At 40.5% G+C, this 17,655-nt stretch overlaps 1 protein-coding gene across 1 annotated transcript in view; it reads left to right on the top strand.

The window, feature by feature from the left end:
* rab36 (RAB36, member RAS oncogene family) overlaps window positions 1-15,970 on the top strand; it is a 38,352-nt gene extending 22,382 nt beyond the window's left edge. Inside the window, exons 5-10 of the mRNA XM_052032193.1 lie at window positions 9-73; window positions 171-222; window positions 2,174-2,255; window positions 5,031-5,121; window positions 12,744-12,863; window positions 15,524-15,970. Of these exons, the coding sequence (XP_051888153.1) occupies window positions 9-73; window positions 171-222; window positions 2,174-2,255; window positions 5,031-5,121; window positions 12,744-12,863; window positions 15,524-15,588 (475 nt within the window). The 3' untranslated portion in view covers window positions 15,589-15,970. The remainder of the gene's footprint in view (window positions 1-8; window positions 74-170; window positions 223-2,173; window positions 2,256-5,030; window positions 5,122-12,743; window positions 12,864-15,523) is intronic.
* Window positions 15,971-17,655: the final 1,685 nt, after the last annotated feature.

The following is a 17,655-nucleotide window of genomic DNA, read 5'->3' on the forward strand; positions in this document are numbered from 1 at the left end:
GGTTTTAGCTGGGACACAGCAGGGCAGGAGAAATTCAAGTGCATTGCCTCTGCCTATTATAGAGGTGCTGAAGGTAAGGATGATTAGCAGTAGAAGAAACAATGTGATATTGTCTAGGTGATTGTTCCCAATATGATATTTCAATACTGTTCTTAAATTTGTGCTTCCAGTCATAATAATAGCCTTTGACCTGGCTGACATACAGACCCTGGAGCACACAAAGTAAGTCTTGGATTTTCATCAATGTATGAATGTATAAAATCCTTTCATTATCTTCTTTACTTCAATGCACAGTATGTTTACTGCACGTTATAAATCTAATTGATTGGTATTTTCGTTGGTGACTTGTAGCAAGTCTCCTTCTTCTTAGTTCTGACTCCCAGGGGAGTTCCTCACGTTTGAGAATGTCTTGCTTCCACTCTAATTTACAGGTTTTGAGGTAGCTGAGGCCAACGTGGGAAATGCAGACTCTGCTTTAGGTGGACAAGTCAGTTTCCTTGACGGGGGGAAATGCCACTATAATGATGGAGCTGACTCTTGGACTTTTTTTAATGGTGTTCACAACCCGCAGGCAGGATGCAGCTGCAGGACAGGACTGGACAATGAATGAAAGAAAGCACAGACTATTCCCAACACAACACCACTTGCCTTCAGATGAAGGACTGTCACAGGATCTCAGACAGCAAATATTGATGGTGGTAATTTAAAAATATCCCAGGTAGTATTTGTTGACCAGGCTGATTTAACTTCTTTCCTTTTGTGTGGTTGCTTTGTCTGGCAGCAAGGTGGGAGAGGTAGAATGGAGAAGAAGCCATGGTTTAATATCTGTTATGGCTTAAATTCATGGCTTCCATGTCTAAATCTAAATGTCATGTAGAACATTACAGTGAGGTCATTCTTAAGTTCAATTTAGAGTTAGCATGCAGGTCCACATTTTTTGTTTGCAAAGCTTTCGATCCTCTCCTGTTTGATGCCACTATTTGACATCTGTCTTATTTATTTCTCCCTTCGGGCATTTTACTACTTCAAAGGTACCATAGGACAGCCGATTTTTGTTGATGTTGATTTTCTACAAGCAAAATATCCCAGAATTATTTTGTGAAATGAGCTTAAATATTAACTTCAATCACTTTTAGAGTTTTATTCTTCAGGGTTTTAATGGGGGAAAGCCCTACATGACTTCTACAGCTTACTTGGTTTCAATTTGTTTCCATGATAGAGTTGATAAGTTCATTATTCCTTCTCATAATCTTGAATGCCAACAGATCAATTGACGTGTCTCATTTGCAATGGGAACAAATTAAGATTATTTACATCTCTGAGCCTAGATGTTGAATTGCATCATAATCCAAAATCACTTTTATCATGAGTCAATTGCATTAAGAATCATTTCTAGGTGAATTGTAACAAATGTAAATTTAGGCCGATCCCTCCCTATGGCAATCCACTTCAGTACATCTGATATCAGACAAGCACATTGCAATGTCAGTTGTTGCACAATAAACTATTTTTGTCCCTTCTGATATAAACTGGAGCAATAATTTCCACACATGACCACTGTGGAACAGTCTTAGGAGGACAAGGAGCACAATGCACTATAATCTCTTACATGAAGTTCAAAGGGAGATTCTGTTGACATCAGGATACTTCACAGGACAACTCTTTGGAGACGGGGATATACATTTAAAGTGTTCAAAGTATTCAGGTGAATGTGCTTTTCAGAGAATGTAACTAGTGAGAAAATAATGTTATTTAACCAGATGATCATCCCACAGGTAGCACAAGCATGGTCTGGGTATGGCTGGGTAAGGCAGGCTGCTCTGAGAGGGTAACTGGCCAGGGGGGGAGGGGGTACAGAAATGAACAATTGTGAAGACTGCATTTCCAGCAGTCTATCTCTCCCCAGATATGGCAGAAGCTGTGTTACACCATGCTGCTCCCCGCGGCACCCGCACAGTTCACAATTCAGTGCACCTTTTGAAGTGAAAACTGTAGTAATGCTGTTGCATGCTTGTTTTTGACCAGCTTTGCAATCTTTTGATGGGGGGGACACAAATTCACTCTAGCGTTACACTGCTTTAGCACACTTTAAAAAAAAAGGTACTGATAGAATAATTTTGCTTGCCTCTTTTGCTAACCTTCTCAAGGATAATAATATTTGTTTCTGTGGCAGGCAATGGCTAGAGGATGCACTGAAAGAGAATGATCCGGGTTTAAGTTCCATATTTCTTGTTGGATCTAAGAAGGATTTATTAGTGAGTTATCATTTTTTTCCTCAACAATTAATTTGATGTTCAATAAATTATAGTTTATTCTCCTAATTTCTGATATACCTTGTACATGAAAGAAGACTTGGGGCACAATTGTTTGGATGCCACAAGTGCCCTAGGGGCTCCAGAATGATGACTGCAGGACATGCACACCTTTCTGATGCCAAGCTGATTAAATGTTGTCTTATTAAAAGCATAATTGGCGTAAGCATAGGTTCCTTTGGAAGAATGCTGAGCAAGCAGATTATGATTTGACTCCAGTCTGTGATTTTGGAGCTCGTATTACCTCGGATGGCTGGACAAGCATTCAGCAGCAGAGGGGTCCCCAGACAGGCTGCTAAGGGATCAATCGCCACGTACAAGTTCAATGGTCAATTTGATATGGTTGTTGCTTTAATTCTTCATGCTATTGATGCAGCCCATAGTTGCTTGAAGTTTGTGGTCACTACAAGGTAGCTTTAAACATTGCTATCTGATAGCAATATTGGTGCCCCTACATTCTGCCAGTGCTAACTGTACAAGTGAATACTTGGCAGCACACAGCAATCGTTATAATAACGAGACAACACAAGGATGCCACGGTGCCAGCAGTGTATTGAACGGGAAATTGCACCCATTTTTTAAGGGTTATACAATTTGACTGCCAGGTGTCTGTGCTATCAGAATTATTTCTGCCATCACTGATTTGGGTTTGATGACTAATTGCTTGATGCAGCAATGAAAATAATATAAGCATGAGCAGGCAGGTCAGATGCTTCTGATTTCACAGGCTGCTTCCATGTGTATTGTAGTGTTCATTAACGTGGTCACAGCAATACCCTGGGAATTTTGCTTTGTAATAATGGGGTGTACACATTTATGTATGTGTAAGTTGGACAGCTGGGGCTGCTAAGTTCACATGTGCAAATAACCACGAAATCCAGAGGGTGCTACACAAGAAGCAGTCTTTTCTCTGGAAGTTTACTGGAAGTAGCATCTGCCATCTGATTTACCACTCACATGGATTGAATAGCATGAAGGTAATGTATTTGTAAGGCAGGCATGACCTAAACAACTATTCTAGTCCAAGCACATTTCTAACCAAGTGTTTCAACCTCAGTTACTGCCAAACATTTCACTCTGGTAGGAAAAACATTCACTTTCACAACTGTGGAATTTCATTTCTTAATTATTTAGATAAACATTTTTTCTCTTTCTCTCCAGAGCTAATCTTTTATTCCACTCTATTTTGTTTTTCTACCCGAGTTAATGTTGAATTCATTGATCACAATTCTTGGTTCAGACTCTGTGCTGCTTATTAACAATCCTCCAGACAATCGGTATGGGAGATACATAGTGGTTGGCTCTGTTCATATGGGTCCCAGAGTCCTTTAAAGGTTTGGATTTGGCTGACCATACCTTGGCTTGTAAGAATCAAAAGTCTCTAGACTGACAGCAAAATCTATCTCAGTGCAATGACCACATGTGGAATTATTCACATTTTAACTTTGGAAAATTTCCCGTAGTTTACAGAATCTTTTCTGCACTTATCAAACCTGCAAACATTGTCACTGAGAATGGCAAAGGCAACAAACACATAGGAATGGTTTGCAATTTCCTGCAAGTTCCACTCCAAGTTGCCAATCATCCTGACTTAGAAATCTATTGCCATTTCTCATCATCTCTGGATCAGATCATGGAAAGCCTTGTCTACCTGCATTGTGCGAGTCCTTACCTGAAGTTCAGGAAACACCTCACCACTGTATTCTCAGGGGCAATAAGGATGGGAAATAATGCTGGTCTTGCTGCAAATGGACTATTACAAAAATATTTTCTGTAGCCTGTCCAAGCACTTTACATTTTTCCTAATTGATTCTGCTTCACTCAATGTTCACATAAATCATTGAAAATCAAAAAAAATGCTGATATTGGAAACCTGAAGTTACAACAGAAAATAATGGTAATAGTCAACAGATCAGGCAGCATCTGTGGAGAAAGAAACAGAGTTATCATTTTAGGTCAAAGATTTTTCATTAGAAAGAGGAGGATGTTATTTTTCTTGGGAGATCTGGGTTCCCTTCTCAGCCCAGGCCTGCTGCACTGTAATTCCCTTCAGGGCATCTTCAATCATCTCTGGCTCAACTGACCTTATTAGATCATTACTGTGATGAAGGCTCTTGGATCTGAAACCTTAAATCTCTATCTCTCCCCACGGATACTGTGTGACCTGCTGAGTGTTTCCAGTATTTTCTGTTTTTTATTTCATAGTAATTATACTTCACTAAGTTGCCAGGAAGAACACCTGAATGAAACAAAAATTAAATGTTTAATAATTTTTGCGAAGTAATTTAATTCACTTAACCATTCCATTCTTTTATCCACTTTAATAGTTGGTTTGACAAAAATCAAATCATGAAATGAAATTTCTTTTAATGCTGTAAAGGTGACCACAGATGTTATGGATAATTGAACGTGTATTAATCTAATTTATTTCATTACAATACTTGCATTATAAAAAAAAGTCTATGCTGCACTAAACTATCGTCCCACTGTTACTAAAGGGCCTGTGTGCTTCAAAACCTTCTTGTAAATTGTAAGCATCAAAAGTTTGAGCTCTTGAGGCAGTTTTCATATCCAGACAAAAGTGCTTTTCGCTGTGATTGTGGAAAATGTTTGAGCACTGGTAGCTGGGGAAATGTAAAAAGACACGTATTAAGCTTCTACTAAAACTGCAGTATTCAGAAATCCATCACTCTAACTTTGTGCGTGTTTATCAATCAGTCACAGGCTGAATGTGAAAGAACAGAAGCTGATGCTATGAAAGTAGCTACTGAGATGCAAGCAGAGTATTGGTCTGTGTCTTCTAAGACAGGTGAGTGTTTGGTAAGCAACAGCTGCTACACTTCTGCACTGAGGAACTGTGAGCACAGGTTCTCTCACACACAGCTGCATACTGTCACATACATACACCCCCACAAATGTTCGTGCTCTCGCGCGCTCTCACAGATTTTTGTGCATAAATATTCGCATTCACTCACACACTCAGTCAGCCACTCAAGTATGCTCACTCCCTCATGCATGTGCACACCCTCACTCACATTCCCTCATGTACCCACACTCCTACACGTAGGCTCACTGACATATGCTCACTCACTTGCACGTTGCTTGTTCCTTCATTCATGCATGCTCACATTTTTGCGTGTACACACACACACACACACACACACACACAGATTCTCAAACATCCACTCTCTTGTTCACACACACACATTCACACACACTTGCATTCACACATAGGAAATGTTAGGAGTGCCATTTACCATCAAATAGCAAAGCCTAATTAAAAATCAATTAACCCAAAGAAGCTCAGTTTTCCTGGGCACTTCTGGAGAATGAAATCCCTCCTCTGCAGCACTAACTTTGAAAATCTCTAACCGCCTAACACTAAGCTTTGATTCTTAGAGCGTCATGATGGTAGATTCATCAGTTCCTCTTTCACAAAGAAAATTACAAGGCCTCTGAAATTCCAAAGCAATTCTCCCAGACCCCACCATAACTTCAGCAGTAACCCGGTCTTACACCAGAGGGTTCCACTGCTCTTCTATCAAGGTTACTGGAGATCGTATATGGAAGTTTGATGACCACTTGCTTTGTTCCTGAGTTGGCTGGAGTCTTTGATATTCAGCCATAACATTCCAAATTGGGGCAAGGGTGGGCTAAATCCTGAGCCAATTTCACAAGATCACAAGATCACAAGATAAGGGAGCAGAAGTAGGCCATTCGGCCCAATCGAGTCTGCTCCAAGTAAAAGGGAAAAAGAAATGGGGTGGGGAAAAAAAGAGAGAAAAAAAACTATTCTAATCCCATTTGCCAGCCTTATCCCCATATCCCTTGATACCCTGACTATTTAGATATCTGTCTATCTCCTCCTTGAATACCCCCACTGATCTGGCCTCCACTGCTGTGCGTGGCAAGGAGTTCCACAATTTCACCACCCTCTGGGTAAAGAAACTTCTCCTCATCTCTGTCTTGAAACTGTACCCTCTAATTCTAAGATTGTGCCCTCTGGTCCTGGACACGCCCACCAAGGGAAACAGCCTAGCCACATCTACTCTATCCTTACCTGTCAACATTTTAAATGTCGCTACGAGGTCCCCTCTCATCCTTCTGTACTCCAGCGAGTACAGTCCAAGAGCCGACAAACGCTCATCATACTTAAGCCCTTTCATTCCTGGAATCATTCTCGTAAATCTCCTCTGAACCCTCTCCAACGTCAGCACATCCTTCCTAAGATGCGGGGCCCAAAACTGCGCACAGTATTCCAAATGAGGCCTCACTAGCGCCCCGTAGAGCCTCATCAACACTTCCTTACTTTTATACACTATACCTCTCGAGATGAATGCCAACATAGCATTCGCTTTCTTAACCACCGATCCAACCTGGTGGTTAACTTTTAAGGTATCTTGTATGAGTACCCCCAAGTCCCTTTGTACTACCACACTATCAATCTTCTCTCCTTCTAGATAATAATCTACCCGCTTATTTCTACTTCCAAAGTGTACAACTGCACATTTCTTAACATTGAATCTCATCTGCCATTTCCTTGCCCATTCTCCTAAACTGTCTAGGTCCCTCTGCATTCTTTCTATTTCCTCTATGCTCCCTACTCCTCCACTTATCTTGGTGTCATCCGCAAACTTAGCCACACAACCATTTATTCCATCATCCAAATCATTGACGTACAAGGTAAAAAGGAGAGGCCCCAACACCGACCCCTGCGGCACACCACTAGTAACCGGTAACCAACCAGAACGAGATCCTTTTATTTCCACCCTTTGCTTCCTGCCAACCAGCCAATTCTCCACCCATTTTGCTACCCTGCCCATAATTCCATGACCTCTCATCTTATTAATCAGTCTCTTGTGAGGCACCTTATCGAAGGCCTTTTGAAAGTCTAAATACACAACGTCTACCGCCTCTCCCTTATCCACCCTACCTGTGATTTCTTCAAAAAACTCCAATAGGTTGGTCAGACAGGACCTCCCCTTCACAAAACCATGTTGACTAGGTCCTATCTTGCCTTGCGCCTCTAGGTATTCGGTAACCTCCTCCTTGAGGATAGACTCCAATAATTTTCCCACCACTGACGTCAGACTAATAGGTCTGTAATTGCCTTTGTGCTGCCTCCCACCTTTCTTATACAACGGAACTACATTCGCTACCCTCCAGTCCTCCGGAACCATGCCAGAATCTATCGATTCCTGAAAAATAATCGCCAATGCCTCCGCTATCTCCACAGCCACCTCCTTCAGAACCCGGGGATGCACCTCATCCGGTCCGGGAGACTTATCAGCCTTAAGCCCCTTTAGTTTTCCAAGCACCTTCTCCCTATTAATCTCAATTGAACTCAGCTCCAATTCGTGAGACTCCTGACTAACGGGCACATTGCTTATGTCCTCCACGGTGAAGACCGATGCAAAATATTCATTCAATTCCCTTGCCATCTCACTATCATCCATTATAATACCTCCTGCACCGTTATCAATTGGTCCTATGTCAACCCGTGTCTCTCTTTTATTCCTTATGTATTTAAAAAAACTCTTAGAATCCTTCCGAATGTTGTCCGCCAGCTTCCTTTCGTAACTCATCTTTGCTTTCCTAATGACCTTCTTAGTTTCTCTCTGCAGATTTTTAAAATCGTTCCAATCTTCTGTTTTCCCACTAATTTTTGCTACTTTGTACGCCGCCCCTTTTGCTTTTATTTTATCCTTCACCTCCCTTGTTATCCACATCTGTGCCTTTTTTCCATTCAAAACCTTCTTTTTTCTTGGAATATATCTGTCCTGCATTGTCCTTATTTCCTGTAGAAATTTCTTCCATTTTTCCTCTGCTGTCCCTCCAGCTAACTTACTCCTCCAATCAATTTGGGCCAACTCATCTCTCATACCTTTGTAATTTCCCTTATTCCACTGAAATATCGATACACCAGTTATCAGCTTCTCCTTCTCAAACTTGAAACTAAACTCAATCATATTGTGATCACTTGTTCCCAGTGGTTCCTTTACCTTTAGTTCCCTAATCACCTCGGGTTCACTACACAGCACCCAATCCAAAACAGCCGATCCCCTGGTGGGCTCCTCAATAAGTTGCTCCAGAAAAACATCCCTTAGACATTCCACAAACTCACTCTCCTGAGTACTACCGCCTTGCTGCATTTCCCAGTCCACCTTCATGTTAAAATCCCCCATAATTATCTTCACATTGTCACTCTGACACGCTTTTTCTATCTCAATCTGCAACTTATGGTCCACTTCCTGACTGCTGTTCGGGGGCCTATATATGACTGCTATTATTGTTCTTTTACCCTTGCTATTTCTCAGCTCCACCCATAAGGATTCCACCTCCTCTGACCCAATGTCCTTCCTTTCTATTGATTTTATATCACTACTAACCATCATGGCCACACCTCCCCCTCTGCCTACCCTCCTATCCTTCCTAAATACTGTATACCCCTTGACATTCAGTTCCCAATCACATCCATCATGAAGCCACGACTCAGTGATTGCAACGATGTCATATTTATTAACCTGTAGTTGTGCCACTAGGTCATCTACTTTATTCCTGATGCTACGTGCATTTAAATATAGTACGTTTAGACTGGTATCTGCTATTGATTTTATTGTACTTCTATTGATCAGCAGATTATCCTGACTGTCTACCTGTCCATCCTTCTTACTATCTTCGCTACCTACTATCTTAGACATGTTCGTGTAGACCTCATCCCCTATCCTAACATTCGGTATCCGAACATCCTCATCCCCGATCCTAACATTCTGTATCCTAACATCCTGATTTGTTGTACTTCTATTATTCAGTAAATTATCCTGACTTATCACCTGCCTGTCATTCTTGCCATCCTCAATGGATTCGTTTCTATACACTTTCTCCCTCACCTTAGCATCTTGTAACCTAGCATCCTGGTTACCATCCCCCTGCCAGATCAGTTTAAACCCTCCCCTACAACTAAATTAAACATTCCCGCCAGAATATTGGACCCTTTGGAGTTTAGATGCAACCCATCCTTAGCAAATAGGTCTTGCCTCCCCCAAAAAAGGTCCCAGGTATCCAAGGATCTGAAGCCCTGCCCCTTGCACCAGTCACTCAGCCACGCATTTAACTGCCAGAGCTTTCTATTCTTCCTGTCATTGATACGCGACACGGGTAGTAGTCCTGAGATTACTACCCTTGAGGTCCTACTTTTCAACCTTCTCCCTAATGCCTTGTATTCCTCCTTCAGGACCTCTTCTCTTTTCCTACCTACATCATTGGTACCTACATGTACCAAGATTTCTGGCTGCTCACCCTCCCCCCTCAGAATATTCTCGACACGGTCTGTGATATCCCGTACCCTGGCACCAGGGAGGCAACACACCATCCGAGACTCATTGTCGCTATCGCAGAATCTCCTATCCGTACCCCTTACTATCGAATCCCCAATAACCACTGCATGTCTCTTCCTCTGCTGGACCACAGTATCAGACACGGTGCCAAGGTCCTGGCTGCTGAGGTCTTCCTCTATGAAGTCATCCTCTCCAACCGAATCTAAAATGAGATATCGGTTTTTGAGGGGGACTGCCACTGAGGTGCTGTCTACATAATCTTTATAACTCCTGTCTATCTCCTGCTCGCTCTCCCTAACCAACCGAAGGTCATCCAGCTGCTGCTCCAGACTCTCAATCCGTTCCTTGAGGAGCCGCATCTCGGTGCACTTTGCGCAGATGTAGTTATCAGGGAGTCTGGTCGTCTCCCAGGGGCCCCACATCTGACACTCCAAACACAACACTAATCCCAGATGCATACTGCTGCATATCACTGAGCTCAACACTAAACTAAACTAATAACTCACCCCTCTCTATAATCTCGCCTCTTTCCCGCTCTCGCCGAAGCCCGTTGAGCCAAAGCCGAACCCACTCTGCTCCCTCTCACTCAGCTGCCCGCTCCGACGCTGCCCGCTAGATATGCTCGTCTGCTTTTTAAATCGTAGATTTAATCGTAGATTAAATTTGTAGAAGACTTTTTTCCCCACCCTATTTCCCCGCTCCCCCCCCCACCAATCCACCTTCAGTCCTAAACTTTAAATGTTTTTCTCATCCATTCCCAAATGCAGTGGTGTACACCCATTTTCCCCACATTATAAAATGTTAATCTCTCAATTTACAATTTCAAGGCAGGTTTCTTCCAGTAGTTTATTTATACATCTTAATCCTTTCTATTTACCAGAAATGAATAAGTAACGAGAAAAAAATACTTATTGGTATTTTGCCCGAGTAAATTATTTTCAAGGAAATGAATGCATATTTGGAGAGAGTAATTTCAGCAGACAAGGGGTGGAAAATGTAATATGCCTGCTTTGAAATTAAATTTATTCACAAATTACATGGCCAGTGCTCAGTAACTGTATAATGTAATTCCCAGAAGAACATTGTGTCACTAAACATTTTTCTCCCTGATGTATTAAAAGCTGTGTTCCTTTCAGTCTTTCAGTGAGTGTGTTTGAATGCTGGATTCCTGCCAGTATCCCTCTGTCATTCTGCCACTGCTGTAAGTGTGCCAGGCTCATTATTTTGGCACACTGGAACCCTGTTTCTGCCAGTTTGTCATATTATTGTTTAAAGAGAAAAAATTGCATCCTGACCCTTTTGAGGTATTTCTATTTCATGCACACATTTGTGCATCTGTTTTTTTTAACTCTTTGCATGATTCTGCTCTTTGTGATATCAAACATGCAATATATAACAATGTGCTCTTGACCACTTTCTCAAGGGCAATTAGGGATGGCAATAAAGGCCTGCGTCTCCTGCATCATGAGAACTGAATAAAAATGTGTTTTGTATCATTAATTTAAGGAGAGAATTCCAGATCTTAAGGTGTGAACAATGAAGGGCACACCTGGGGCTGATGAAAATCAAGAGTGGTGTAGACCAAAACTGGAGGATGCAGAGACCTTGGAGGGTTCAATTGATGGTCAAAATTGTAATGTCAGGGAGGGGAGAATCTGCGGAGGAGAGTTGAACACAAACTTTAGATTCCAAGGCTTGCTGGATTGGAAATCAGTGTAGGTCAACAAACACGTGTATGAGTGAGACTGGATGCAGGTTAGGATTCAGCCAACTGAATCCTAGATGAACTGATGGGACACAGGACAGGAATGTTTTGGAATAATGTTGCCCACATGAAAATGTGACCTATACACATTATTGGGTACTTTGGCTTCCCCAGGACTCCTTCTGCACATGTACTTCTGAAAGGATGCCACATCATGTCAGGTATGTCTCTGTACCTGCACAGTGGTTCTTAAGCTCCCTGCACGATGATTTGACTCAATAACTGAGGGAGGGCCAGGATTCAAGATGTCACCCGATTTATTTAATCTACAACTGAAAGCAATAATGCAGCTTTTGTACTAAGAGGTGATATTGGAGAAATTTTCTTAATAAGTTCATCTGTTATTAATATTAATTACTCATTAACTTTCCTCATCTTCCAGCACTGAAGGAATGAATAAAATCAAAGTTCAGCAAAAGGCCGGAATTAGAAGAGTGCATATAAATTGGGGTTTATAAGGCTGGAGATTACCTGGATGGAAAGGGTGAAATCAGTGATAATTCTGAAAATAAGAATGTGAATTTTAAAGTACATTCCTTCCTTAACTAACAGTCAGTGTGCTAAAGACATGGCTGTCAGTGGTGAGCAAGGTTGAGCAAGAGCCCAGAGTAAATAGAATGGATTGGGATTCAGCAGCAGATGATATTGCTGATGTTTCAGAGGTGAACATGCCTGAAAGAGTGGTAATGGCAGCTTCAATAATAACTTTTAAACCAGAATTGCATAAATATTGAACAGAAAGCTTTGCTGGGTCGTGGCAAAGGAGTAGATGAATTTGACTAATTGGGTAGCTCCTTCAAAAGCATATATAGAATGGCTGAAAAGGAGGCTGAATGGCTTCCCTTTGTCTTAGAGAAAAATCAGTGCTGATACAGAAAATACAAAGGAGGTGACTGCCATTGTTTTCACGTATTGAGAATGGAGTAAGTGGAATATCATTCCTTGCCCTGCATGCAGAGCTGGATGTGACAGAAGCAGGGGCAAGAATGATTCATCACAAAGGATCACAGGTTACTGACATGATCAGCCGAGTGCAATGGAGTTAACTTATTTGGTGTCTAGGATCAGCAGTAGTCACAGTAAATTATACTTAAGATGAAGACAATCCTTTTCTTTAATCAACTCATCAATACTCAATAATGTATCTACTTATGAATTTATAAGCATTTGTATGAAATGCCTGAAATTTTATAAACACCAAGAATGACAAATCAACTTTGTAAGTTAATTAAACACCGCAGAGCTGGTATGCATCAGATAGGCAAGAGGATAAAATGAATTTTGGAGAACATCATATTGGAATAAAGTTGCAGTTCATTCTTCCCACAGGTGAAAATGTGAGGGAATTCTTCTTCAGAGTGGCAGCCCTGGCATTTGAAGCATCTTTGCTAAAAGAGTTGAAAAAAAATGACTTGCCCACTGCGAAGATTGGTGAGGGAAGCACTATCTGTAAGTGTTCAATGAATTGATGGGTGATTTTGCAAAACAAATGGATTTCTTGGGTTTCTGTTCCTACTTTTATACTAATTGAAAGCTCTCATTATCTGTAAAGTCAAATTGGTTTAAGGATTGTCCTCTCTTTCCAGCTCTCATAAATATGCCCATTTTATGCATTTTATGCAATTTCTAGCTTAGGAAATAGACAGGTGCTATTGTCAGTCCTCCGTAACAAAGAGTAAATTGTGATGAGTTGATTAGTTAAAACAAATAATGTACACAAAAAAAATCATGGAATTTGATCTCCCAAACTCACTTCTTCTTTACTGTGCTAAATAGATTACAGATTTACAGGAGAAAAATGTTATAGGTGTGAGAGACAGCAGACCTGATGAAATGCAATTCTATTACAGTAGCAATCCAGTTAAAAGCACACATAACAGAACTCTTTCTGATTTACTACACTTTAACCCAGAGCAGGAATACAATAAATTATTCCAGTTACAATATGAAGGGCAAATATACCCTCAATATGGCTGTCATTCCAACATCTATAGTTCTCGGGTGTTTTTTTATGTTTAGTCATAAGAATCCATAAACCCATACCTGCATTTGAGGGAATGCAGCAAAGATTCGCCAGGTTGATTCTTGGTAACGGCAAGATTGTCATATGAAGAGAGATTAAGCAGATTAGGCCTGTACCACCTTGAGTTTAGAAGAAAGAAAAATTATCTCTGTGATACATACGGAATTCTTATTGCCCCTGACATGGTCGACATAGGGATGATGTTTCCCCTGCCCGGGGTTCCTAGAATCAGGAGCTACAGTCTCAAAATAAGGGCTCATCCATTCAAGGCAGAGATGCACAGAAGTTTCTTCACCCAGATGGTGATGAGTCTCGGGAATTCTCTACCCAAGAGGGTTGTGGAGGCTCAGTCACTGAGAATATTCAAAATAGAAATCAATACATTTTTAGAAATTAAGAGAATTGAAGAATATAGGGTTAATGGAGGAAAGTGGTGCTGCTTAAAAAGATCAACCATGATTTTATGGAATGATAGAACAACCATGAGGGGTTGAATGGGCTACTCCTGCTTCTATATCATATGTTGATGTTCTTGTAGAGTATCTTTGAATTGTCGGTAACCACTTGACTCTCGTGTTAGTTGGGTAGTATTTGTTTCAGTTATATTACATGATTAAGCTTTTAGACCGCATTGGATAACTTTGTTAAGGCACATTGAACAGTTATTTTTATTTAGAGATATGACAGTGATTATAAGAAAAGGGTAATTGTATAACTTGAGTGGGTTTAATTTTAGGAAGAGAAAATATTAATAATTTACATACATTTCCACAGTGTGTGTTTATTTGGTGTTGGTATTATGTGGTGTGGCAAAATCCTCAACTACGAATGCAAATGAGGTTTAAAATTTTAGTTCAGCTCCTAATAATTGGCCACTGGTAATTATTGTTGGTTCTTTGGGAGATATCTAGATGACTATTTCCCAAACTCTTTGTCATGTAGACTTTGTTTTTGTTGAAAGCAATACCTGATTTTGGCTCCCATGACATCAAGAGGCCCATCTTATCGAGGTGGGGGTGGTGGGATTATCTAGAAACACTGCAAGACCGCTTTCCAAAAGCAAAATCCAAGATCAAATGTGAGTCGTCAATAACACAAATCTTATCGAATACACATTGGACTGGTGCTTCAGCTGATGCCTTTCATTAGGAATATTCATTGGGATGAAGCAGGAACTGGGGATGGGGAGAAGATGGCCATGAATCTCAGAATGCAGTCATACTAATGACATTGAGTAAAATTTAATTAGGTCAGGTAAATGATTGACATAATAAATCTAGCCATTTCCTGGTTCTGTCAGATTTTCATTCTCTTTAAACTTTAACCTGGAGAATTGCTGTGGACTTTCTATCTGGGAAAATAAGTCCATTATTCCCATAGGAACGTAATGATCAATGACTTGAGCACCACCGTTTTTGTCATCTTTAAAACTAATAAAATAAAGCACATTTGCCATTTATACCAAACTATTAGACCTTCAGATACAAATGTGTGAATGTTAACTGGTATACGTATAATAATATTTGTGCATAGTAACTTTAAGACTCACATTCTGTGGCATAAATCTGGAATAAGTTCCTTTTGGAACTTATTTGAAATCTGGAATAAGGTTGAGCAAGCTTTCCAAATTTTTCTGCACTAGTTCTATAATCCAGTGAGATTGCTATTGGACTATAAATTTTAACTTATGGGCAGGTAATAGAGTTTAGCCGTTAACCTGCTGACGTTCCTAGAGTTACTGGATTTCACCAAGGATTATGGTGCAATAACAGCTATGAAGTGGCAGGGCTCCGGTTTGCAACCTTCACGGTCACTATTGCACTAACTGTAGGCTCGGCCAGTTGGATCCAACATCGGCCAAATGACCAGGAGTAGGGGATGGGGATGGGGGACAGGGAGGGAGATCTAATAAAAAGAATCTCTTCCAATTCTTAACAAAGAAAGAAAGTTCAAAAACAATTATGGGTGCACTGAGTTGTATAGCTGCCAACTTGGCAACAAGAGAGGACAAGATGTAATCAGGACTCTTAAAGGGAGAATTACGTAAAATCTCCTGCTAGTACACTTCTTTTCCTCCAAAACACAGGCATTGAAAGAGCCACCACTGAGCACCTGGAAAACACATCAAGCTCTACCACTGGCTGTTGCTGAAGTTCAATTGTCAGCCCTGTGTGAAGTTGTGTGCATGCTGTGTTGGGTTTCAGGATGTAAACAATACATGGACTGCAATCTGATATCAGGTCTGGACATGCATTACTTGTGATTTGTATAAACAGAAAAATAAGGGGATGACTGGAAATTTCAGAAACCAAGTTAAATGATCTGAAATAAAAATCAAATCCTAGATCTCATTTTTTAAGAAATCATTAATAGCATCAATGTAACTACTTTATAAAGATATATAAAGCAAGAATTTAAACAGTAGTTAGCACTGATAATCAGTCATTTACTAATTTGGATTAGGGATTATTCAGTTACCAGTACTGCTCATGTCAAATGTCACTTCTATGCAACTTAATGCCTATAAACATCATTGAAATTGCTCTTTCATGAATCAATAAAAATTTTGCTAAATAACAGAAGATTCTTGAGCTCTTTATTTGTAATCTTTGTGAATGTACTGTTGCTTATCATTAACAAAGTTGTTTTAATAGTTCAAAAGATGAATCTCTTAGAACAGAGATCTGTCAAGTTTTGTTTTGTCAGTGACAAGAGAATGTTGAAACCTGAAGTGAAGGCCCTTTAATGGGATAATAGTTACTGAGCAGCTCTAACAATGGATGTTTGTTGTACATCAAATGTGGTGAATGATTCAGGTGACTAGGCCTTCACTTTTGGAACTGCATGGAGTTACAAAGCACAGAAATGGACCCTTCAGCCCACCACATCCATGCCAACCTTTTTGTCCATGTGCACTAATCCCATTCGCCTGCATTAGGACCGTATCCTCCCAGAATCTCTCAATCTCTCAGCCTGACTTTCTTAAACACACTCTTTATGCCCACCGATTTGACCCAGCCTTTGGTTATCTGCCCCAGTACCTCCTGCTGTGGCTTGACATGATATTCTGTTTGATAGCGCTCCCATGAAACACCTTAGCACATGTTGCTATATTAATGGAGCTACGTAAATGCAACTTTTTGCTAGTTTCCTGCCTGACAATAAGCCTGAGGCCAGCAACACAAGTGAGGTATGACTTGCTGCTTTGATTAAATCATGTATTGTTCTGTTATCCCTCCAGCTTTACTTAATATAATTCTATTTGTTCAGCTGAATAGAAGACAGTCACTTGTTCAACTGTCTCTGTTTTTTCACCATTCCCTCCCCGCGTCACACTGCTGTGAACTGCCAAACTCTCCAAGGTGCTGTCTATGTGAAAATGCTCTGGTAACACAATTTGTCATCCAGTCCTCCGTCTTCCACTGTCACTCACTCCTCCATTGAAGTGGAGGAGAGAGGAATAGAAAGGGGAGAGGATGGGGAATCCAAGTGCAGGAAGAGGAGAACTCGGACAGAAGAACACACAAATAACACATCTGGATGGAACCTTCAACGTATTCACCATTTATCAGTGTGCTGTGTCCTATGACAGTTATCCCAGTAAGTGTGAAAAGTGCAGTATTTTTTTTATAAATAGTGTGTGAATGCACTTCAATGATGTGCTATCACATCCATCAGAACTATTTGCTTTGTATTCCAGTGTACATATGCAACTGCTAATATCAGGTACTTGAGGAGGAGTGAAACTACCATTTTGGGTATAGAAAACAGCATTCCCAGTATCTGCTAACTCTTGCAATGGGATAATATCGCAATGGGTTCTATTAATTGAAATGGTTAGGCAGGAAAGTTCTCATGTGTCCTATTTTAAGGTAAGCATTGACCTAGATTAATACATACCAGCCAGCATCAATTGGAATTTGTACGCTGTATTACTGTAATTTTGCAAATGCCGTTGTTCAAGTAGGTTCTTGAGCAAAGAAAATACTGCAGAATACTGGAGAAATTTTTGTTTTAAACTTTCAATTGCCTTAAGGTCTCCTGTTCAATCCACGAATTCAGGAGTGTTATTTGTGATATTGTGACTAATGTTACTGAACCTGTCATCTGTCACTCACCTCTGATTTGGTTGATGCTAATTTTAAAGGTAATGAATTTTCTGAAAAGGGAAATATATCATCTTCCCAGTTTTTTGGATTGTAACCCCAAATAATGCAG

The sequence above is a fragment of the Pristis pectinata genome, chromosome 17 (assembly GCF_009764475.1).
Source record: "Pristis pectinata isolate sPriPec2 chromosome 17, sPriPec2.1.pri, whole genome shotgun sequence".
NCBI classification, from domain to species: Eukaryota; Metazoa; Chordata; class Chondrichthyes; order Rhinopristiformes; family Pristidae; genus Pristis; species Pristis pectinata.